The sequence below is a fragment of the Anser cygnoides genome, chromosome Z (genome assembly GCF_040182565.1).
Source record: "Anser cygnoides isolate HZ-2024a breed goose chromosome Z, Taihu_goose_T2T_genome, whole genome shotgun sequence".
Classification (NCBI taxonomy): domain Eukaryota; kingdom Metazoa; phylum Chordata; class Aves; order Anseriformes; family Anatidae; genus Anser; species Anser cygnoides.
Window position 1 is genome coordinate 63,241,875 of NC_089912.1, and position 23,859 is coordinate 63,265,733.

Genomic DNA, 23,859 nt, shown 5'->3' on the forward strand with positions numbered 1-23,859 from the left:
TCGCAAGCAATGGTAAGCAATCAATAGGCTAAATCCTGAGGTCTCCTGCCCAGACTTTGCTGGAGTAAAGGTTGACGAAGTGCTGAGTAGTTACTCGGGGTTTCAGCCCCATGCTGAGGGCAGGAGAAGTGACTGACGGATTTATTGATGATGTGTTTCTCTATGAATCCAGTTTGTTACTCATGAATGCTCGTTTGAGCATAAATCCTGCCTGGGCGGCTCAGCAGATAGCTTCTCCTAAAGCAGCGCTCGGCAGAAAGGTTTCAGATGAATTGCATATTTGGTGAAAAATAGCTTTGGATTAACAGGAATAGCTTGTGTTTCTGTGTTGTGTTTGGCAAATAGCCGCAGCTGAAGAAAGTGAAAGCCCACTTGTGAAAAAGATCAAGCGCTGGGTTTTGACATAATGTTTAGATCTCATTTCAAACCGGTTTTAGGTTTTCTTCCACAATCAAAAAGCCAGACAAGCTTCAGAAGATCCCTCTGAAATCCTTTTCTTCCCTTGCCCTCCGTGCCTGGCTTCTGCAGCAGCACAGGGGAGCGTGGCACTTCTCGCAGGGCTCGCTGTGAACTCTCACTGCTTTTATTTTCTGCTCGCCCGGCGCTGCGAGGGCTCAGCCTGGGCTTTTGTTTGGTGCCACTCATCTGCGGGCCGAGCCGTGTTGGGCTGACAAGGGCCACCTTCTTACTAGCTGAGGAAAATAAATCCTGCTCTCCCTGCCACCTCCGTGCCTCGTTTTTGCCCGGTTGTGTCGATTCTTTGCTTTGTGCCCGCCTGGGGCTCGCTACCTCTGCCACCGCTCCCCTCGCCTGCGCTCGTGGTAGGTGCTGTAGGAAATCGCTCAGACAGATTTGTGCGTGTGTGTATGCCTCTGTAAGTATTTCCCATTAATTAATGGAGGCTGGAGTCTGTCGTCTGTAACGAGTGCTCACTGGCGGGTGATAAATCGCTCGTATGACAAGGTGGCAGGGAGAGCTGGGCGAGCCGCTGATGTCAGCGCTAGGGCTGGGAGCAGGGGCCAACGCCAGTCAGTACCTCGGTGAGAAGAGGGGTGAAGAAAAGGCCAACAGCCACGTTTCTGCTTGGGAGAAGAGGAGGAAGGGGTTTGTGCCATACCGGCCACCCTGGACCCATGGGGATGCCAGCTGGAGCTTGGACAACTGAGCAGAGACCTCGTGCTCTGTTCCCGACCTGTGCTGTGCTGGGGTTTTGCTGCTGTCCTGTCCCCAAAGAAGGACCCTTGTGCCAGTGCTTGGGTTTTGTGCTCCAGCAGTGCCACCCCTGCCTTCCCCCAAACCCTGCTCAGGAGCCAGAGTGCATCACAGCGATGCCACCACTGAATGTCACCAGTACGCCCTGTCCTCTGACACTGTCACATAAGCAGTGGCACAAGGCTTGCCGGGGTGCATCCGTGCAAGGCTGATGCTTTTGGTGTCCTTAAGGCACTGCTCCTGTCCCAAGGATGGTTTGGGTGCCTTGTAGCAGAGCAATGTGAGGCTGGTCCGTATGGACGTGTTGGACTGCAGAGCTGCGTTTGATGGAGCTGAGCTCCTGGTGCTCACAGCCGGTTGGGTTGTAGCCAAGCGCATCCTCTATTAGCCCAAAGTTTGTAAGCTAAAGCACTGCCCTGTGCAGCACATTGATCCAAGGGAAATGGTGCTGGCACCAAAATCTGCAGCCTCCAGTAAAGCAGACATGGGCCAAAAGACACTGAACTCCATCCCAGTGAGAATAATCTTTGCTGCGTCACTCTGGACCGCACCATGCAAGTTGTGCACCACTGATCCATCTCTGTTTTGCCTGGTGCTCTGAAGGTGAGGTTTGGTTGTCTGTTGTGCTCATCAAGGCTCCAGGAGTAGGAGCAGGGATGCTGCTTGGGAAGACACTGTGGGTTCTGGGCACCCTGTGACCATCCTGCCTGGGGACCCCTGCCCCGGGACTTGCCCATCCTGCGAGGATGTAGGCGGGGAGCAGTCTGCCTCTGCTAGGGAACTGAATTATCTGCTTCCCCAAGTGGGGAAAATAATAATAATAATAATAAAAAAAAAAAAGTGCCTTCGACTAGGTCATGAGCCATTACCTCGAGGGGCCCTTCATCAGCTGATGAATTCTACTTAATAAAATAAATACTGAGAGAAAATGTAATTGGATTTCATTTATTACCCAGTTCCGCCTAGCAGCCCCAGATTATACAAAAGCAATTAGAGAAAGCTCTCCATTAATAGCTATCTTCAAGCCGCCCAATGGGCTCATTCCATCAAACCTTCTGGCTCGTGTAATTTCCTTTCTTGGAGCTGGCTCCTGGCTGGGGGAGGCATGCGGGGTGCGCAGCGCCATTGCCAGCGGCCTGTAAACAACAGCAGCCCTGTCTCCGTCATCCTCCCGGCTGCCTGGCTCTGCCGGAGGCTCTCCTGGCTTGGGGAGAGAAGCCAGGGCACCTGGGTGGGTTGGCTGAGGGCTAGGGCTTGGTTGTGGCTTCCCTGTGCTGGGAGCATCCTTCTGCTCGGCATAGCCGCGCGGTTGGTCTGTCCGGCCTGGCAGCAGGTATGCGGGGTCCTGCAGGGCAGTCGGATGTAATCCCGTCCCTCTGGGGATGCAGCTGCTCCTCTCCAGTTCCGATCTTCATCCTAATGACACCGGTTCGCACGGCAGCTCCTCTCTGCCAGCCTGCGGGGTGCAGGCGAACATCCCTGCCTTTTGCTGGGATGGCGAGGAGGAAGGTGCTGAGCATGCCTAGGGCAGCGTGCTGAGGTCAGGCAGAGGAGAACAGCTCACAGCATTCCCCTGCAGGTCTCGTGATAACTTGGGGAAGTATGTTTGAGGTGTGCCATACTGCGAGGACAGATGCGTGGCACTTGCCTTGTCACCTTGTTCTTCCTAAAGGGAAGTGTTGAATGTGGTCCCCTTGCAGGGTGGAGGAGGATGCCAGGCTCTGAGGGCTGGGCGTGCTCTGGGCTCCCACCTTGGGGTGGCATGGCCCTTGTGTCCCCCGCACCCTGGGGAGAAGCCAGCACTGCTGCTCAGCTCTGATCACTGAGCTGACGTTGGATCAGATCCGTGGGGCTCAGCAGGGATGCGCCAGCCTCCAGTGTGTGTGGGAGCCTGCACTGGGCATCTTTGGTGTCCTCTCTGTAGTGAACTCTTTGTCCCTTCTCTCCTGCATTTCCCAGCTCACCTCCTCATCCCTTTCTTTCTGTGCCTCCCTTGGCCTCTTCACCCTGGGTATGGGCTGCAGGCGAGAGGAGCAGCACGGGTGCTGGTGGCTGGGAAGGAGCCGATGACCGATTCAGACAAGTGGCAGCAGGAGGAATAATGCAAGCGGAAAGGCACGGGCAGCTGGGGAGGGGTGGCCAGGCTGCCTGGCTCTTCGTCTTCATTAGCAGGCTTGTGGCTGTGGCCTGGCTTCTGTGTCTTGTGCTGGTGAGGGGGGGATGGTGAGCGAGCAGGGGTGCACAGGGAGGGTTTTGTTGGCTGGTGGCAGGTCGGTCCCTGCTGCATGGTGAGGTGGAACCAAGCAAAAGGGGTCGGTTTCTTGGGGGAAATGAGTGTGGGATGGTGATGTGATGACCTAAAAAGGGGCAAATGGGGATGCTGTCGTTGATGCGCCCCTGGGATGTGCCTTGTAAATGCAAGGTGTCTGTTCAGTCTGGGTGATCTGCAGAAAGGGGGATGGATGTTGGAGAGCACGGGGAGCATCTGGAGGGGGATGTTGGAGAGCATCAGAGGGGATGTGGTTGAGACCAGTATAAGGGCGGAGGTGGGGGGTTTGTCTTGGCTGCTGAGATGGATGATGGCGTAGGGCCACCTTGCTGCGGAGAGGGAAAAGGTGGAGCACAAGGTGGTGAAACTGCCGGGCTGAGAAGAGGGCTGAGGTGTGGAAGAAATGGGGGAGATCTTCCCAGCAGGAAGGGAGGGAGGTGGAAGGATCAAGCACGGGCTGTTGGGCTGGAAATGCAAGGGAGTGGTGGAGGAGGACCCAGCTGGATGCATCTCGCCTGGCTGGCGAGCTTCTCCTTGCCTTCACTCGGCTGCTTTTTCTCTCCCGGCATGCCAGTAGCTAATGCACCTGCTTGCTGAAAGCCTGGAAGCATTCCTCACTTCGCAGGCAGCCAGGCTCCTCTGGCCTGGCACAGGGAGAGTCTGGGGGCGATGCTGAGCTCAGCTCCGTGATGGCAGGACAGGCTCTGGAAGAGGCAAATCCACCCTCCAGGAAAGAGGGCATCTTCTCAGAGCTGTTTTTCCAAGCCAGACAAATGCAGTGACCACGTGAAACCTTCCTTTTTCATCTCATTGTTTATTATTTTGTTCACAGAGGGCCTTTATTTATACCCCCTTAACATCCGTGCCGTTAAAGCAGCCTTATTAGGATGCTGCCCTTCACCAAGGAACTCTGCTCTCGAAAAAGAGCATTAAAGATTCAACAAATAGCTGAGAATTGGGATTGATCCTAACCTCCCATAAATGGGAGTACCTTCCCCCATTAATCAGCCTTGGTTTTCACTTACAGGATGATGGCCTCAGTGCTACACTTCTTCAGGACTAAAAGCACGTTAAATATTTATCACAGCTGAGTATTCACTTCCCCCTCTATCGCCAACTGAGCTCTCCTGCACAAGCCTGCATTGGCTTGACAGGTTGCGTAGCGAGGTGGCATGCCATTAGGAAACCTCTTGTGCCAGCATGCTTCAGTCATTTGCTGCGCTAAGCACGGAGAAACGGTGGCATCTCTCATCATGAAGCATGGTCAGCATGGGACTGTATTATAAAGTCCCGCTGCCTGCATTTGCACTGGTAGATTTAATGTGCTTGGGTTTGCTCTCTAGCAGAAGCTGGTGGCGTTGCGTGCTCAGCATCCGCGCTCCTCCACAGATCTTTTAACCTCCAAAATGCGACGATTGCCTTCAGATTCCTCAGTGGGAGCAGCCCCTGTGTGTACTAAGGCTTTGCCCCATGCCAAGGACAGTTCAGAGTGCGGCCCTTTGCATTGCACTGCCAGGAAATGCTCCCCGTGCTGCTTTGCTTATGGCTGTGTGCGCAGCCTCGGTGCCATCCTCCTGCTCTGAAGGATGCCGGCAGCACTGTGTGCTTTGCTGGCACGCTGGGAGGAAGCTTTTAGTGCCTTGGGAGGCTTGAATTGCCGGCAGGGTGTTTAGTGGTCCAGTCGGTCTAAACATATGCACGAACGTCCTTGATAATTGTGCCAGGTGTGTCATAGCGTTTCAGGGAGAGGCTATTTTAGGAGCATCGCTGAAAGCTGTCTTTTCTTTTTTGCTCTCAGAGCATCTCTCAAAAGGCAGCTCCGACTTCAGGAGCTGCTGAGATCCTCACAGGTTGGAAAAAGCGGGGGCAGCTCAATACCGGTGCCCTCGGGCACTGCTGCAGGCGAGCCTTGAGCCCTGCGTGGTGCCCCTGGTTTAGCTGGTGAGGAAGAGCTCCCCGCGATGCTGGAGGGAGTTTTGCCTCTCTTTGGGGCACACTGCTCTCGGCCAAGCCCTGGGCTAGTGCTTTCCCTTATGGGGTTGGCATCGTGGTGATGCACCTCCCATGTGTCCAGCTCCCCCTTTCTGCTTGCAGCTTGAGCGGCCGGTGTGTGCAGCCTCGTTAGAGCCGTTTACACGTACGGGCGCACAATGTGTTTCATTATCCCTGTATCAAACTTGTTTTGCTGCTGTCACGCACCAGGAAAGTTAAACACGTCTGATCAAAGGCATGTAAACACAGCTTCAAAACAAATGCCCTCGAGCCCTGCCAAAAGCGCAGAGCTGTCTCTGAGCAAGCCCCATCTCCCGTTCCCACATGTGCGCCTCCTCCCGCTCCTTCCCCGAGGTTCCCGAGAGCTGCCTCGGTGGCAGCGGGACCGCTTGTCATCCTGCCCAGCAAGTGTGGCCCCAGGGTGTCACTGTGGGGCTGGGGACATCCTTTATGTCCCACTTGTTGGAAGCAGGATAAGAGATGCTCGGCAGAGGAGTTGGGGACGGACCCAGAGAAGAAGCAGGTCCTGCTCTGCCTGATTTCCACCCCTGAGCCAGTGGGAAGGGTGAGCTGAAGCTTGCACCCCTGGCTCAGGGTCTGTGATGGCACAAGATCACCCGTGAAACTGGGGGATTGCTAAAAGGCGGGGGATTTTCCCACCCTTATGTACTGGGCTGCTACGTGCTGTCAGTCTGTGTAGTTGCAGACAAATTTTCATTTTTTTCCAGCTAGATGTGTGCCTTAAATGAGGATGGAAATTTGGGTGATTTTGCAGGCTCCAGAGGCAGGTGTTTTTAGAAAACACTAGCTCCCTTGAAATTTGCGAAAATCCCATTCACTGCTCGGCTATGAGCACAAACAGAGAATAGTTTGGGAATTCATGAGCTTGTGAACTGACCCCGACACTGGCAGCGAGTTGCCCAAGGTCTTTGCCAAATGCCTTTGAATAATGGATGTGTCAGAACCAGATGGGGTTGCACATGGTGGGTCGTTAGTGCCTGCTGCCCATGCCAAGCTGCTCCGTGCCTGCCTGCGGGGCTCGTCCCCAAGCCAGCACTCGGGAAGGTGCATTCCTCCCGGCCGGGTTGGCAATGCCACGAGTCCCCCTCAAAGCACCCAGCTGTGCTGGCGGGGTGGATAAAACTGCAATCATCCACCCACCATGCCGCTGGACGGTCTGGGCAGGCTGCGAAGTGCCCTGCAGGCAGTGGGGACGTGGTCAGAGGTTAATGATGGTGTCAGCCTTCATAAATCATCCCTAATGAGGCTTGGGAAAACGTTGGTTTGGAGCCTGCGATGTGTGGCTGGGCTGAGTTGTCTTTCCTCTGCTTCGGACTTGGTTCCTGATCAGATTTTTAGGGTTATTATGTGGGAAACCTTGGTGTGGCTGGAGGTGCTGGAGGCTTCCCCACCACTTTGGGTAATGAGTGGTTCTGGGCTCTGCCTGGACCCCATCTCTGGGCAACAGTTGGCTTATTTACTAAAAACTAAATACATTTTTCCACATTATTTTGTCCCACAAAGGTATCTCATGCCTCCCTAGGGGAACAGAAATCTCAGGCTGGAAGGCGTTGCCCAGGTCTTGGTGCAGAGGAGCAACTTGTGGCTATCAGAGTCGGGATTACGTGGCACGATGCTGCTGGGGTCAGGCTGGACGTCCCTGAGCCATGGGACAGCCAAAGGGCCATGGGACCTTCTCTGGAGGTGCCATCCCAGCCCTTGTCACCGGCACGAGGACCATGTTGCGGGGACACCCAGAACTCAGAACAATTTGCCTGGGAGAAAACCATCACTTGCTTGGGATGGTGGGACCCCAGATAAGATGCTAGGTGGGAGAAGAAGAAGGAGGAGGTCACCGAGATCCCCTGGAAAAGCCACCTCTGGGGCTGGCAGCGGTGGGCTGCTCAGGACCGTGTGTGGTCCCCGTGAAAGCCGACAGCCACCGGGATGCTGGGAGGAGCGAAAGGAGCATACAGTGAATATTCCCGTATTATTTATAAAGTACTGCCATGGCCCTGGAAGTGTTGGGACTCTCAGAAAAGCTGCAGGAATGCACTAATTAAAGAACACAATGGGAATGTAAATTCGGAAAGCTCCCCAGGGGGAAGCGGCGCTGGGGGGGAGCTAATTTGCCAGTCCCCGCTCCTCCCCTGCAAGCTGGCTGAGACACTGGAGCAATTAAAGAGGAATTTGAGTGTTAAATATAATCTGGAATTGTGTTTTTGGCTTTTTTTGTAATTGGTTTATTTTTCTCTTGGGTAACTGTGTTTCCAATTCTGTAATCGGGACTTTAACCCTCTGCTCTGCTAGAACAAGGGCTCGGTCTGGGGGGGCACCGGGTCAGGGCTGCTCAGATTTGGCAAGAGATGGCCCCTGCCTTTGATGTAATATATAGCTTGTCAGAACTGTCTTCTGAAATCAGTCCTAAGAAAATAGATTTGTTTGTTTGTTTGTTTTTGCCTGCCCATTTCTCTTCTACATGGTCTGGCTCCCTCTTTTGTGCCGTTTTGACTTGTCTTGCCCTGTTCAGGAAATACGTGCGTTTGATCTGTGGCCAGGAGCTTTGACTCAGGATAGTGACTGCAACGTATTTGTCTTTTTATTTTTATTTTATTATTTATATATTTTAATAAACTTTATATGGTCCTGGGTGACAAAACAACCTAGGAGACTCCATTAGGGATCTGAGGTGAAATAAAGACATGCTCAGCCTATGGTGGTTAGCAAGGGAAGCCATCAGCTCACATCTGCCTTGGCATTGATGGTTTGGGTCAGCCATGTCCCCATGGCTGTATTTGCAGTTCAGCAAAGAGTTTGTGTTTCAAGGGGCTGTTTCTTTCAGTTGTCATCATCTAGAGCTGACCCTTTAAAGCATTTTGCATTGGAAGGTGTCTCCAAAGCTTGCAAAATGGCTTGGAAAGAAAAGCTGCTGTGATTGCTGCTGGGGTTTCGTGTGATGGTTTGGTTGTTGGATCATTCTAAGATGGTTCACCTAATGGAAATAGGAAAGGAAATGGAAACAGGCAGGAAATAACATGTTGCAGGGTCTTCTCTCTTTTTATTTTTCTGATTCACTGAAATATTTTTCCATCTGCATTAGTTGCCAGAGATTCTCATCCCTTGCAAACTCCTATCTGGGGAGGAAGAAGAGGGCCCTCCAAGCCCTCTATGCACTTGAAAACACATCTATGTGTGACATGAGTACCCTCAGAGTACTGGGACTTTGTGTGGCTGTGGGTGCCGCCTTCTCTGACGCGCTCAGTGCTTCATCCTACGATAGCATCCTTGGTCCTAACCCTGCAGCAGTTGAATTCAGTCTCCCCTGCGTGTTTCCCCCTGCCTGGGGATTTCCCGTGGTTCCCCATCCCCTCTCTGCGTCTGAATCCAATCTCTGCCAGTGATGAGAAGTCGCCCCGAGCCCAGGACCCTGCTGCTGCCACCGTCCCCCCTCTCCTGCAGCGCAGGAATGGGCTCGGGGGTTTGGTGGTGTCGGGAGGTCCCCGCCAGGAACTGGAGCTCTCCCAGCAGTTCCCCTGGATTTATTGTCATTTGTTCTAGTTTATTTTTCCAAAAATAAATGTTGGTTGAAGTAGCACAAAAATATGGGAGGAAACAGTCCGAGGGAGGCTGTGGAAAGAAAGGTTTAGAGATCTCGATGGGTCCCCCCTCCTCCTCCTTGCTCCCACCTCTGAAAAATACAGGATTATAAACCCTTCTGTCTTTATTTACTGTAGGGACCTACGGACTCCTTCCGTTGCCCGCACTGGACAATCTGGGGAGGCAAACTAGCAAAAAAACTGAGTTTCCCTTCATTTGGAGATGGGGAGGGCAGAGCTGGGAACACCTTCACCCTTCCCCGGGCCGGAAGCTGCTGCAGAGCCCAGAGCAGAGCCTGCACCTCCTGGGTCGCTGGCCAGAGCTTTCTCCTCCTCTCCTGCCTGCAGCGCCAGGGAAGGTCTTTTGGGGACCGGGCTGGGACCTGCCAACACTCGGGTTCACGTCCAGGCTCCGACACGGCGTTTTCCTGTGCGACCTCCGGCCAGCCTGCCCCGAGGCATCCCGCTCCCCCCGGCTCCGGCGCGGATAATTCTCCCTTCCTCTCTCCCTCGCCATCTGAAGTTAGTTTCCTCTAGATGACAGGGGTCAGGAGGACTCGGGTGCTGAAAGATCAGCATGTGCTTTCCTGGATCCCGGCCTCGCATTCCTCCTGCGCGTCCAACTGGATGCTGGACCCCTCCTGGGCTGCTGCGCTGGGTTGCACAATGCCGGACGCTCGTCCAGGCCCCTGGGATTGCTTTGGGACGGTGCTGGTTGATGGCTTCTCTGTCACCCGGGGTGATTTAAGAGAGGGCAGCAGCCTGCACTGCCTCTGCTAAAGGCTCTGGGCTTTGCGTGGGAGAAGGGTCTGGGCTTGCTGTTCTGGTCCGTGCGCTGCAGCCGGGGCTTGTGTGACTTTTTGGGGGGATGCCGTGATGGGGGACGAGACCAAAGCTGCAGCAGCATCCTGCACCGTGCCACGTGGGGCTGCGCTGGCCCGCGGTCCCTGCAGCAGCTTTTCTGTTGGCAGGAAAGCTAGATTTGATCACACGGATAAATCCAAGATTTAAAACAGAGGAGCAAACTCTGTGGGCTGGGCTGGGCTGACGGTGACTGTCGGTGCTCGGTCCTATCCCAAGCCAATGCATTTAACGCGCTGGTCTGGGACGGCAGCTGTAGTCTCTGCCCTGCTGGGACAGTGCTCGTCCTCGTCTCTGAGCTGGGAAAAAGCTTCCGAGAGGATCTTGGAGGGGGCCAAGGTAAGTCACATCCTCTGTTTGCGCAGCTGCGGGTGTTCGTGACCGCTCCGACAGCTCCACCTCCTCCCTTTTGCCAAATACCCAGGTCAGGCATCCCTCCGTGCCGAGGGAACGAGCACCCATTTCTCGGGGAGACCCTGGGTAAGCGTGCAGGAGCCCAGCTCATGCCATGCTGGCCACATCCCTGATGGCAACACGATGGAGCACGCGGTGGCTCCGGGCTGTGCTTGTTGGTGTGTGCCAGCGACCCGCAGCCCCTGCGCTCCCACCTTGGCCACGTCCCCTCCTGCTCGCCAGCTCCAGCCCCGGCCCCGCCACCTCCGGGCGCTGACAGCCCGCGGCACAGAGCCTCTGCTGTCACCCAGCCCTTTGTTCGCTCTACCGCCAGCCCTGTGCTGCACGCGTTTTGTTATGGTGCCTCTTGAGACACTGACAACCTGCTGACATCCACATTTATTTTATTTTTGTTTAGTTTAGCTCCGCTGCCTCCGTCACCCCGAACCCCGGCACCAAGTCCAACTCCCCGTTAGCGGTTACTTGACATCTCACCGCTTCCTGCTGCTCCGAGGAGCTTTGCAGAGAGCTTTAAGGCTGCCCCTGTGTGTCCTCAGACAGGCAGAGCATCAGACCTCGTGCAGACAGCGCACCGGGGCAGCTGCCTGTGCCGGCCCAGGGATTTACTACAGACGGTTTATTTTCCCAAGGAAGTTAGTTTCCAAGATAGCATCTGGTTTTTATGAGGTCTGATCAAATAAGGTGGTATGTGTATGAGTGTGTGTGGGGTGTGTGGGGGGGGTGTTTTTATGTTTGTACGCCTGTTTTTAAAGTTTTATAAATAGCGGAGTGATGAGTTGCTTGACTCCTTTCAAAACTGCATCTCTTGTGGCCATGATTTTGCTGAAATTATTACTGAATCCAGAAAGCAAGTCGTATCTCTGACCTGAGCAAAGGGCTGCGTGGCTACTCATACCTTGCAACCCATTAGCATTGGCAGGAGGTACTGCTATTTTCAACACCGATGCAGAATTATTCTTTTGGTGCCTTGCCCATGGCATGAGAAGCAGTCAGCCGCAGAGGTTATGGGTGAAAAACAGATAATTTTGCAAGCAACTTGTTGGCCCATTGAAGCTATTCAGCAAATAGTAACAGAGCCGTAATGTGTTCTTGGGGGCTTGTGCTCACTTTGCAAATAATTTGCCTGGAATAAAAAAGGTTAGAGGTTTGAATGTGCTTTTGTAGGCAGAGCTGCGGAGAGAAGCTGCATGCAAGTTTCCAAAGGGGCTCTGAGCTTTCATCGGTGTGCAGCGAGTCCTACGTGGAGGAAATGGTAAAAAAAGGACCAGAGGGAAACTTGCTGTGGAGATGATTCTGCTTGTGTTTGTTTCTTTTAAAGCTCTGGTTGAAAGGAAGAAAAAGAGAAATGAAAGCACAACTCTCTGGTGTTGCCTTTAGGAGGGGTTTCTTGGCAGAAAATTGGAGAGGGGAGGAAAAATCACCAAAAAATAGCATAGCAGGAGAAGATGGGACTCTATCTGCAGCCCGCTCATTAATGGGTGATTAATAAGTGATGTGCTAATGGCGCATGGGGACCTGGTTATTTGTGTCTTCCCATCTGGGTAGGTTTAAAAGTGTCTACACAGCCATCTCATCTCATCTATATTTCAATGCCATCATCTTCCCTCTTCCTTCTTTCTTCCTTCCTCCACGTGCACCCCTTTCACACCCCCTACATCGGACGGGGCAGGCACGGACTCATGGTGCGGGGTTCATCTCCTCCAGATCCCAGCGGTGCTTCGTCCACCCCTGCCATCCCCGGGATAAAACCCATCCCAGCAGGACGTGCCCTCCTGCTGCCTTTTGGAGCAGCTCCCCTCTCCCCCCAGCCGGCTCCTCGGGATGCCAGCAGTTAATCCCCTCTCCCGCGGAGCCCACCCTGCCGACAGGGATAACGCCGCGGCGCAGCCGCCCCTCGGCACATCCCCGGCTCCGGGATTTGTTTTTCATTTCCGCTCTCTCCTCTCGCCCCCCTCTTTGAGACGCGAGGGTTTGGCAGCAGATCCCGTCGCCCCCTTTGCTTTCCTGCGGAGGATCGTGTCTTGGGGGTGTTGTGTGAGCGGCGACGGGGGGCTGAGACGAAGCCGCTGGATGTCTTCTCAGGGAAGACATTAGAAGCAAATCCGCGCCTTCTCTCTCCTTGCTGCTCCTCTGGGGACCACCACCACGCTTCCCCAGCTCCCTCCTTTTTTTTTTTTTTTTTTTTTTTCTGTCCTGTGCACTTTAGTTTTTCTCACAAATCATTTTTGTATTTCCGAAAACTTGTACAGGACAGGGAGGAGAAATGCCACCCCTGCGGGACAGACCGGCAGCACAGTCAGTATTTGCACTGCTTTAGAGCAAGCCCAGCATCAGCTGGAACCAGGCTTTTCTTTGCAATATCAGAAAAGCAATGCCTAGATGCAAGAGAAATGCCTCTTGTTGGGATATGGGATTAACGGCTGATTTAGCATCCGCATCCAGACCTCGTCTCTCAGCTAAGCCAGCAGCCAGTGTCATTGCATTCATTTCTAGTTAGGTACCAGGTGTCCTGAAGGCACTTCTGAAACTTGTCCACGTTATGAGAATATGGTGCTGCATTCTGACACTGGCTTTTATGAAGATCGGAGCGGCTGGAGTTTCACACGATGAATTTCTCCCCTTTCTGCTCTGGGAACGGCCAGGAAGCAGTTTATGTAGAGGGGAGGATTTGGGGGCAGACAGCCCGTGTGTGTGTGTTTATAAGAGAGACGGGAGAGGTAAAGCCTCCTGACAGCGTGATAAAGAGCCTAAGAAAATAAAGCCTTGAGCTTTGATTGAAAGCCTGGATGCTGCTTTGCCCAGAAAATGCTACTGGTCGGGGTTTGTGCTGCTGCAAGCTATTTACCCGGTGCCTCCTGCCAGCACGTGTTTACATCGCTCCGGAGCAGCTCGCTTTCACAGCAGGGACCTGCCTGTTCCCCTCTGGCTGTGCCCAGCCCTGCCAGCCAAGGATGAGGTTTTTGGGGCACCGGGACATCGGGGCTTCAGGCTGATGAGCAGCACCAGGTCCCCGTAGCGCCAGCAGCTTCCTGCACCAAATCCACCGTGTGCACGCTCTTGCCTCGTTCAAAGCTGGCTTTCTGGGACCATTTTGCAAGCTGCGCCGCTCCCATGCGCGTTTCTTACCTTTAGCTGCAGTGTTTCTGGAAAACAGATGCAAAGTTTTCATGGGAAATTGTTCTAAGGTATTTGCTTAGCTCTGGTCATGTGTGGCGCACGGTGCCTTGCGGTGACCCAGGAGTCTCCACTCAATTATTTGCCCATGCAGATAAGAGATAGATGCCTTATGTTGCACACTTGTTTTTCCCAGTCTCTCATTTGGGATGAGGTGAGCATAAGCAGGGATTAGTTTGTTAAGCTGTGACAGTTCATTAAACTTCTCGGACTTTTTCTCTGCGTTTCCTCTCCAGACACTGCTGGTGGCTGAGACTAGCGTGTGTGCAGATATTGTGTGACAAGACAGGCGGTGGAAATTTTCATGATTTCAGTTTCCAAACACCCTTATCTATTTGCAAAGCCCACAGAGTGCCTGCAAGAACTGTTGCATTTCAGATACTTCTCTTCCTGAAAGCCTGTGGAAGTGAAGTTCATTTTTCTTGGCTATTTTTTACCTTGAAGCAAGCCTTTTTTTTTTTTTTTTTTTTTTTTTTTGTTGAAAACTCTTGCCTTGGATGTGTAAAACTTGGTGAAATTAATGGGAGCCGTGCCCTGAATCTCCTGTGCAGCTTTTACATTCTCTGACTTGTAAACAAGGAGTCTGGTTTGCAGTGGGCTTTTGACCCACCAGAAGAAAACCCCTAAGTATGAAGGTAAAACAAGGGATGCTCACAGCTCTGCCCGGTTCCTCTGCTAATGACCGGTTGTGCTAATTGTTGTGCAAAGAGCCGGGCACTGAGGTGGGTCGGATCCTGCGGGCACCTCCTGGGCTTTGCAAAGAGGCCACAGCTTGCATCACTCTCTCAAGCTCTAGCGAGGGTTTGGGTGCCCTGTCGGGTAGCCCTGCATGGGAATGTGCTCCCACTTGTGTTTTCCCAACGTGAAAACCCCTCTTTGAGCAGAAATGATTTGCATGCAAAGCCATGCTGCCCCAAGGCGGGTCTCACCCCGCGCGGAGCACAGAAGGGGCAGCTGAAGGGAAGACGTGTGAGCATCTCTGTGCGGCCACAGAAATCTCATTTGATCCTCTGTGGTGGGAAAGGAAATGGAGCAATAACCCAGGACAGTTTAATAGAGTTGGGGTGAAATACGGCTGTTTTTGTAAGCTGGTCTCTGTGCAGTGAGGGCTCTTTAGCCCGTTTGTTGTGCTTGGCTCTGCTCTGGATGTTGGCACCAGCTGCTCTGCAGGTGCACATGTCTTTGGCAGGAAGGAGCTGGGATTTGGGGATTCGCCTTGGTCGGGCTGGGGGAAAGAGGAAAAAAGCAATGAGAGACAATGTTTGTCTCTTGCAAGCGAGGGAGACGCATCTGCGGGGGGGAGCACGCAGCCCGGGTGCAGCTCCCGTCCCGGAGCCAGGTCCTCTCCTGGTGGCTCCTTCTCCCTCCATGGACCAAGCAGGAGCAGATCCTTTAGGGTCAGGCGCTGCAGAGCCCAGCTGAGGCCAGCTCCTGTGAGAAGTTTCTGCAAGCTGAGGGCAGCTGAGATGGGGAGCGATAATGAGCATTGCCGTGTCCCCAAAATCATGAAAATCAGGGCAAGGGGGAACATTTCTAGAGCTGAACCGAAAAGGATGCAGCTTTGGCTGGCCCCTGGCAGAAAGAATGTGTTTTGGAGGTGTGTGGTTCATGGGAACCAGCACCCCGAAAGGGCAGAGCATGGATACGAGGTGCCTCCCTTTCTGCATTCTTGAGGGGTTTTAAGCTGGAGGAGATTTTTGCGTGGCTAATCTGATAGATGTCTGATAAAAGTCTGATAAATGGGGCAACGCTTTGGGGTCTTACCGAGTCCAGGAGTGGTGTGGGGCTGCAGCTGGGCACAGGGGCTGTGCCATCCTTCTCCCCCTGGCCTCGTCTGCTCCAGCTGCCCCAGGCTCCACACCAGTTTCAGAAAATGGGGGCAATGGAAGCAGACTGGGAGCCCTCGCAGCCCCCAGGAAGGGACCGTTCGGCCCCGCAGGGAGAGGAGGAGAGGTGGCTGGCATTTCCCCCTGCGGTCGAGCCAGCGGCGGCAGATCTCCGAGTGCTGGCAGGGACCCAAGGCGTATTTGCTTCCTGCCACCCTTTCAAATTAAGAAAACGATTCATTTTATTTCTTTAATTTTCCAAATGGAAGTGAATTGGCCGTGCTGGCAGGTGCCTGATGGACGTTCCCTGCCACCTCCCTCCACCTCCAAGGGGGGAAAGGAGCTCGCCTGCCACCCTCCTCCTCCAGCCAGGACCCAGCCTGGCTGGTCGGGGTTTGGGGACAACTTCGTCGTGCTGGGAGCAAACAAGAAGCACCCGGGTGTCCCACCACGAGTAAAACAATCTCAGCGCTGAGATGCTGCAAGGTCTTTCGGGGTGGCAGAAGGTGACAAAGCGAGCCGTGGCACCCCCAGTGCCCCCTCGCAGCTTCTCCTCTTTGGTGTTTTATGAGCGTGGCTTTTCCCCTCGCTTTTATTATGCTTAGCAGAGTGTTTCTCATGCATAGTCCCCTGCCTGCCTCAAGGGGACACTATCAATAAATGACATCGGCTTCACCGGGCGGGCGGTGGAGGGTTCTCCCTTGCAAGGATGCAGAGGGGTGGGATGCTCTCAGCGCCCAGCACCACCGCTGAGTGCCCGGCTGGATGCGTGCATCTTCCCGGCTCCGCACAGCGGTGCAGGGCTCTGCTGAGCCGGCTGCAGCGACGTCGGGGCCAGGAGGTGGCAAGGGGGAGATTATCCCGTCTACATGGCGGCAATTATCAAATCTATACGCCGCATCAGTGACATGAACCGCAGCCAGGCACTCGTGGATGGAGTGTGTGGCATGTAATTGGGTCTGGCTCCCCGATCTCTGCTAAATCTCACAGACCCGCTCCTAATCTCCCGCACCGTTGTCTCTCCTGGAGCTTTTTTTTCCATCTGCTGCTGTTTTTCTTGGTGCTGTCTCTCTCCTCGTCTGCCCTCCCCTGTCCCCACCCTGAGCTGGGGCTGGGTGGCAATGCAGAAGCTCAGGGTTTTCAGGTTTTTCATGCCATCCCCGTGCAAACTCCCAGGGTGGTGGGGTGCTGTCAGCTGCATCCCCTCTCTGGCAATCTCACCTCTGTGCCAGGAGCCGGGGTTGAGCTCTGCAACAGCTACAGTGCTCTCATCAGCAGGAAACAAGCCCAAGAAACTTGCTCTCCCCCTTGCGTTGCCCATGGAGATAAAAGCTCTGCCACCTGACAGCGAGATAAATTTGAACTCTTGCTAATTCTGGGGTAAAAAGGAAGCTCAGCAGCTGGGTTTCGTAATCCTGCGCGGGTGAGGTTTTCTGGGAGCCGCTGGTGCCGGCTCATTTTTACGTGGGTATTAGGGATGTGACAACTTAATTGCAGAGACTTCTCCGGGGGGGGAGCGGAAATCAATAGGTGTTGGTAAGGCGCTCATTTTGAGATAAAGTCTATTTGTAAATTATAATCATTTGTCTCCTTGCCACCTCCAAAGCAGTTAATTGTGACTTGCCCGAGGCCCGGAGGGGTGCTGGGTTCTGCCCCGGATCAGAGCCGGAGCCCGAGCACGGGGTGCCCGTGCTGCAAAGGGCAGAGCTTGCAGAGCGAGCGGCCCCGTGGTGCTGCTGCCAATCTAGAGGGCTGAAGGTTGTGAATTCAAGCCCTAAAGCGTGTCCTGTAATCCCTTTCCTGGCCCGGAGGAGCAGCAGCCTATTCAGTTACCAGGGCAGGGAGGGCTGCGGGGTGTGCGTTTCCCAAAGGGCAGCCCTAGGCTGGAGGGAGAGCGGCCAAAAATACTCGGCTTATTTAGGGACTCGCCTTCCAAGGCTGGAGCGTAGCCTGCTAAACAAAAAACACCCTGAAACTAGAGGCTGAGTTTTGCACGCTGGGGTGAAGGAGAGGCTGGCTCTGCCCCAGATGGCTGCTAGCACAAACCTGGGCGCTTCCCTGCTCTCATCCCAGCCCCGTGGGGATGTGCCTCTCCTCGTGCTGATGCTGCTCAGCCTTTGCTCTACAGGTCCTCGATCAGCCACGTGCTGAGCTTATGGGTGTGTTGCAAGCAGGAGGAGATTCAAGGAGCTCTTGCAGTCCCTGGATGTGGTTGGGGAGGGAGCGGATGGGCTCCGGGCCCAGCTTTGGTGTTGCATGGACAGGTGGATGCGCATTCCCCCCACCCAGGGTGCATGCTGCAGATTGCTGTGTGCTCGCAGCAGTGCCCAGCTCTTCGGGGCGCTAGTAGTGAGCAGATTTTGGGGCCACCCTGCGCACTGTGTGCGATGAAGCCACCTTAGGAGGATGGGACAGCTGGAGGTGATGGGGAACACCTGCAGAAAACATGTCCACCAGCCCTGTGCCAGCACCCCCTGAAATATCTGCGTGCGTGTGTATTTTCGCATAAGGTGGAAAGGTCTGAACCAGCGCCACATGTTTCCTACTCAGCTCTTCGCTTAGGGCATCCTTCATTTTTCTGTTTATTCTCTCTGTCTTTTCTGGCCCTTCCTCGCTCCCCATCTGTGCGAGCACGACCTCCCACCGCCGCGGCCCCGACCTGCACGTCCCGGGGTTGGAGGCTTCCCGGGGGCTGGCTGCCTCCTTGCGCCGCTCCTCGCTGCTGCGGTTACACGGCTCTCCTCCGCACTGGTACCCAAAAAACAGCAAGAGACTGGGGAGGACAGCCCTGAGATAAGCAAATAAAGCAGGGGAGGGCAGTAGGGTATTCCTCCCATCAGGATGTTGGCTGGTTTCAGCTTGGATAGAGGGTGCTCAGAGCCTTCTCCGGAGAGAAGGAGCACGGAGAATGGAGGAATTGTTCTTCAAACCTCCTTACGGCCAACCCAGGGCGAGGGCCTCCTGCCGCGGGGCAGAGGAGCCGTGCTCGGAGCAAGGTGGGCACGGGGAGGTTTGCAGGCAGCCAGTGAAGTCGTGCAGGTGGGAGCTGGATGCGTCGTTGTCTGTACGTGTGAGCGGACACGCGGGCTGGTGCTGCTCGCACCGGGGCGCGGAGGAGGCTCACAGCCTCCCCGGGGGCACGGCTGGGCGCACGTGACGGTATCCGTGCCTTGCACGCCGGCCACGTTGATCTCATGTGCTGAGCTCCTCGCAGGCACCCGAAGGAGTCATCGAGTGCGCGCTGATCACCGCGCGCTGCCAAAATCCTCTGGAATCTGCTCCCCTGCGCCGCCCCTTCCCAGGTCAGCGGCGGGGGCTGCGGCAGCAGGTGCTGAAACCCGTCCCTCCTCGCGACCTGCCTCGCTTGCTTTTCCAGCACATTTTCCGGAGGTCAGTCGTCCCCTCCCCGCCGCTGGATTGCTTTCCTGCCCTTCCCACCTGCTCCTTCCACCCGGCAGCTTTTTTGGAGCTGGAGAGCAGCCTTGAGGGGGGCAGCGGGGGCGGAACATGAGTCGAAGGAGAAATCAATCCCGTCCTTGCCGGGGCTGAAATCTTGGAAACACTGCGCTCCCATCCAGTGGCTCTCGAAGAACCGGGGCCGAGCATGGCACCAGCTATTTCTGGCCGCTGGCAGCTATTCCTGGCCCTGACCTGAAGCTCGGTCCTTTCCCTCTCCTTCCCCGCGCACGAGGGCGAGCTGAGCTCGGTGCGCAGAGGGGGGCAGGCAGGCAGCGAGCTATAAATAATGGCACTCGTGGGCGGCTGCTGGGGAAGGCACCGAGCAGAAAGCACCCCGGCCCCATGGGCAGCTGGCACCCCCTGCCCTGTCCCCTCCCCAAGATGCCACGGAGGTGGTGCAAGATGCCATGGAGCCAGTGCCGTGCTTTTTTTTGTAGGGCTTTGGGCAAGGGGAGGGATGTGTCCGAGCTGTGCAGCCACCTCACACTTGCAGGGCTCCCTTGTTCATCCGCCTCCTGCACACAGGGCGAGCTCGCCGGGTTTGCCAGCCACGTCTACCGATGGATGGGGCAGAGGCAGCTCGGTGCCACGCGGCTTGAAGCTTCCCGAGCAAATTTTTCCTGCTCTCCCTCCTGCTTTGCTTTTCCACGCCCTCACTTTCTGTCCCACTGCCTTTCCACCGTTCCTGTGCTCTCGCCTTCCCTCCCCATCTCTCCCAGATCCCTCCTGTGCTTTTCACCTCTCCTTCTCTCTCTCCATCACTCCCCCACGCTCTCACCCACTCTCCTCCCTGCTCCCACTATTTTTATCCTCCTCCTACCCCATCTCCTCTCTCTCCTTTCTCTTCACCGTGCCCCCCCCAGGCCTCTCTCTGCGGCCGGGTACCGTTTTGCTCTGCAAACACCAGCTGCCTTGTTTTTCTTACGTCGCGGTAAATGTTTCCGCAGTGCTGTGGAGATCTCTGGAGCCGCCGAACAAAGGGACCTTTCATTTTAGCAGCGGGATGGAGGGTGACCGTGCTGCTGGCCCGAGAGGTCGGCAGTCAGGGGGCTCCCGTGGCCACATCCAGCCCCCAGGTTGGGGATGGCGCTTCTGGAGCTGCTCGGGGTTTAGATTGTTCCCCCTCCCGCCTCTCCTGCTGCAAACCCGATGTAATCGTAGCAGGAAATTAAACATTTGAAGTGTTAACGTGATAATCTGCTGGTTTAGGCTTTGGGGGGCTGGGAGCCGAGCGTGTTTCTGCTGCCCAGGTGCCAGGAGGGAGGAGGACACGATGATGACAGGCTCCCCCTGGCATTCCCACTCTCCGGAGAAACCTCAGGGAGTGCTCTCCTTCAGCTTTCTCCCCTCAGCCCGTCCTTAGGCTCGTGGTTAGGATGGTGGGGTTTTTCCTTTGGTCCCGATAGCCATATCTCATTGCTCGTGCTGGTGGGACCAGGACCAGTGGCTATACCCATTGCTCGGGCTGAATTTCTTGGTGCTCTGCTGATGCTGGACCAACCAGCTCAGGATCTGTGCACATCTCACATCCCTAAGGCTGTGGTTTAGGAGCATTGCGCCTGGAAAGGAAACAAATAAAAAATGCCATAAGCTTTCAGAGATGCAAAGAACTCCCTGAAAAATCCTTCCTCGTGTTCCTGGGGCAATGAACCCTGGGTGTAACACTGTGAGGAAGGTCCAAGCTGCACTCCAGGAGCACTGTTCCTTGTAGGAGGGGTGATGCTGGGTGAGGAGGTGGGGGTCTCATCACCAGAGGTGGTGAGGAGCAGGGCAGACCCCGTCAGGATGGCTGTGCCAGGCAGGATGCAGAGTACATTGCTCTGGGTGGGTTGGAGAACCAAGCAAGCGATGAAGAACAGGCGTCCTGTTGCCTTGTCTGAGCTCCTCAGTGGTCTATAAAGATGGCTGGCATGAATATATTATGTTTTTTTAATTCCTTTTTTATGTCAGACTTGGATTGTCTAATAGACGCTTGCATTGTAATTTTTTACTTTAATAGGAATCATTTGTAGAGAGATCTGCTGAGCTCAGCATCCCGGCTGGAGCTTTTGCATTATCGGGAGTTGCTGTCTTTGCAGATGGATGAGTTTCAAGGATTTCTAAATACACAGGCCTATCTGTCTAAACAAAAGTTCAAACGCTGTGCAGTTCACTGGTTTGGAGCAAATGTCAAACGGGCAGGGACTGGGCCACCACTGCTAAAGAAACCTCTGTCCTGCTTTCTTTTACGCCAGCTGTGCCTGCATGATTTTCTTCCAGTGTTGTGTGGCTGTGAGACTGGGGTGACCAAGTGTCTTTGGAAGATCTGGTCAGCTGTGGGCAAGGCAGAGCCTGCTCGTCCTGGACCAGAGAAATGGGGAAGGAGTGAGTGACCCTTCCTAAGCAGCATTGGTCCTCTCCGATGGCTATGATGCTCATCTCATGCTTCCCTAAATAATGCCCCAAATGGGGCATCCAGAGCCACTGCCTGTGGAAGCAGGGAAAGCTCTTGGTGCATCATGAGTTTTAACTGCAGCATTTCTGGTAGAAACACAGCTGTTTGCAGACAGACACGCCACCAGGAGATGCTTTGGGCTGGCGGTTAGCTTTGTCCTGACCCATGCCTTGCCCCCCGTTCCTGTATCTCCAAGGGCAGGCAGAGGGGACCGCGCTTTCCCCAGTTGTGCCTGGGATAAAAGTGACTTTTGGTTTAAAACAGGCAAGGCTGGGGGCCAGGTCGCATCCTGCACTGCTTCCCTGCCTGGTCCTGGCCCCCGTCGGGCAGGCTTTGTGGGATGGAGATAGCAGCCTGGCGTGGGAGACAGGAGACCTTTTTCCCTGACACCTGCATATGGTGCGACTTCGGCGCGGCCTCTCGCATCCGGTGTTTTCTGTGTGTTTTCCGAGGCGCTTTGCATCAGCTCCTTGGCCAGTGCTGGGAGGACTGGATTGGAAAGGAAAGGGATTTTCATACTTCATCTTTTTCTCGCCGGGGCCTGAAACGTGAGCGCCTCCAAGGCGTTGCCGAATGAGGTGGTAATGTGTTCATCAGCTGGGAAATCACCGGGCCTCGGAAAAACGGGAAAGGGAGAGATGGAGAGACGTGCAAGGGCTTTAGGCTGCAGCGGGAGGATGTGGGGAGTGCGGTGTGGAGGAACATCCCGGTGGCACCAGGGCTGCAGCCCTGCACTCGGCGGGGCTCCCAGCCTCAGTTTCCCCACCCCAATCTGCCACTGCCCTGCGGGGCCTTAAAGATGCACTGGAAGCCACGCTCCCCACCCAGGGTTGAGGGAGGCATGGGAAGAGAGAGAACCCAAGTCAAAAACCACCTAAATACAGCTCAGGGGTGTAGCAAGGAGCTGCCTGCTGCAGGGCATGGGTTGACCCTTGGCTGTGCCCAGCTGGGAGCGGTCTCCTGCGGGGAGCGGGTTGTTTTCTCCTGGCTGGACGTGGATTTGGTCTGCAAGACCTCGTGCTGGCGTTGCCCTCGCCCTTGCTGCTCTGCTCCCCAGCGTGTCTCGGTGCCACCGTGCGCCGTCAGGTCACCTGAGATACCTTCAGAGCGTTTTGGTGGTGCTCATGCCTTGGGTCTGCGTGATGCTCGAGGCAGCACAGCCCACGTGTGTAAATAAATCAGCCCCAAGTGCCTTTCCTTTTCAGTTTTGTGGACTCTTCTACCCTCTTGATATTTGAGGGTAAGGAGAAACGTTCACCGGCCATCTCTCATTGCTCCCTACCCCTCCTTCCTCTTCCTGTTTACCCGCCTCCTTTTCATTAAAGTCTCTGACTTCTCCGTCTCGCACTCTGCTCTTTCTCTACATCTCATTGCTTTTATTGCCTGTCTCTGAGCAGAAACCCTTTTCCTCTGTCTTTTTTATGCAGGATATCCAGAATTGATTGGAGCGTTCCAGGTCAGGCCACGCCGCTGATTTACACCATCACGTATTTTATAATCCTCTGCCTTCATATATAACCTAACATTTTGTTTGCTGTTTGAGCAGTGGCTGCAGAGCGAAGGCTGACATCACTTTGCTGGCCGGTTTCAGCTAATTTAGACTGCAGCAATGTGTGTGATTAGTTCAAAACACTCCTTGCAGCGAGCGGTGCCTTGCATTTATCAACACGCCGGGCTTCCTCGCTGCCTCGTGCTGCTGCTGGCTTTGAAGGTCTCTGCCATCCATCATGTTCTTGATTAGCCTAAATAATATTGTCATCTGCCAGTTTTTCCTCCTCATTGCTCAGCCCTCTTCAAAGCATTAATAAACAGATTAGAGTACGTTAATCCTCATCCAAAACACTGAGGTGCTTCTCCAGCAGTCTGCCTCCGTGCAGAAAGCATTCAGACCTTTCCAACAGGCTGGAAACGCACGCCGCTTCTTTGCAGAGGCGATACTGGGTCACCCTGCAAGAAACTGGCCCATGCCAGCATTTTATAATCCCATCTGCTGCTCCAGAGCAAAATACCTTTTCTTCAGAAATGTCATTTCGGCCGTCTATGAAATTCAGGTTCTAAGACATAATTAAGAGGACAGCGAAAGGGAGTAGAGAAAACGCTGTTGCTTTTATTACAGATAGAAACACTTTTATTTTCTGACATTACTACAACTCTGCCCCGTTCACATTATGAATGATTAATATTGGTCTGCGTGACTAAATATGGTCCTAGTGCTAATACTTTCAAATGCAGCTATTGTGCATTTAAATGGCAAGGGACTTTTTAGTAAAATACTTAGGATTTTGGTTTCATGGGAATAGCAGAGTTTAATACGAAAAGTGTAGAGTATTATTGATGAGCGATGTGGTGAAATTATGTATGTGGACATATGCTTACAGTTAGATCAATAGATGTTATTAATGTGTAAAGATATCATTTTTATGTTTCTTTTTTTCCAAAGGGTTTTGTGGTTAGCTTATTTTTTGAGCTTATTGATGAAAGAATAGTATTTATTTTGAAAAGTCAATGATTCAAATCAGGGCAATTTTTTAATGGGCTGTAACTTCTAAACAGAGCAATAAATTTTTGTTGTCATTTACAGAAGTATTTCCCTTTGCACTGAAGATGAATGTTGCAGCCTGC

At 54.1% G+C, this 23,859-nt stretch overlaps 1 protein-coding gene across 2 annotated transcripts in view; it reads left to right on the plus strand.

The window, feature by feature from the left end:
• CNTFR (ciliary neurotrophic factor receptor) overlaps nt 1–23,859 on the plus strand; it is a 178,071-nt gene that overhangs the window by 51,087 nt on the left and 103,125 nt on the right. Inside the window, exon 1 of one of the 2 annotated variants that reach the window (XM_048048546.2) lies at nt 10,111–10,269. The exons of the other annotated variant lie outside the window; for it this stretch is intronic. Coding sequence (XP_047904503.2) covers nt 10,153–10,269 — 117 coding nt within the window. The 5' untranslated portion in view covers nt 10,111–10,152. Of the gene's footprint in view, nt 1–10,110; nt 10,270–23,859 lie in introns of those variants that run through there. 2 annotated transcript variants of the gene reach the window in all.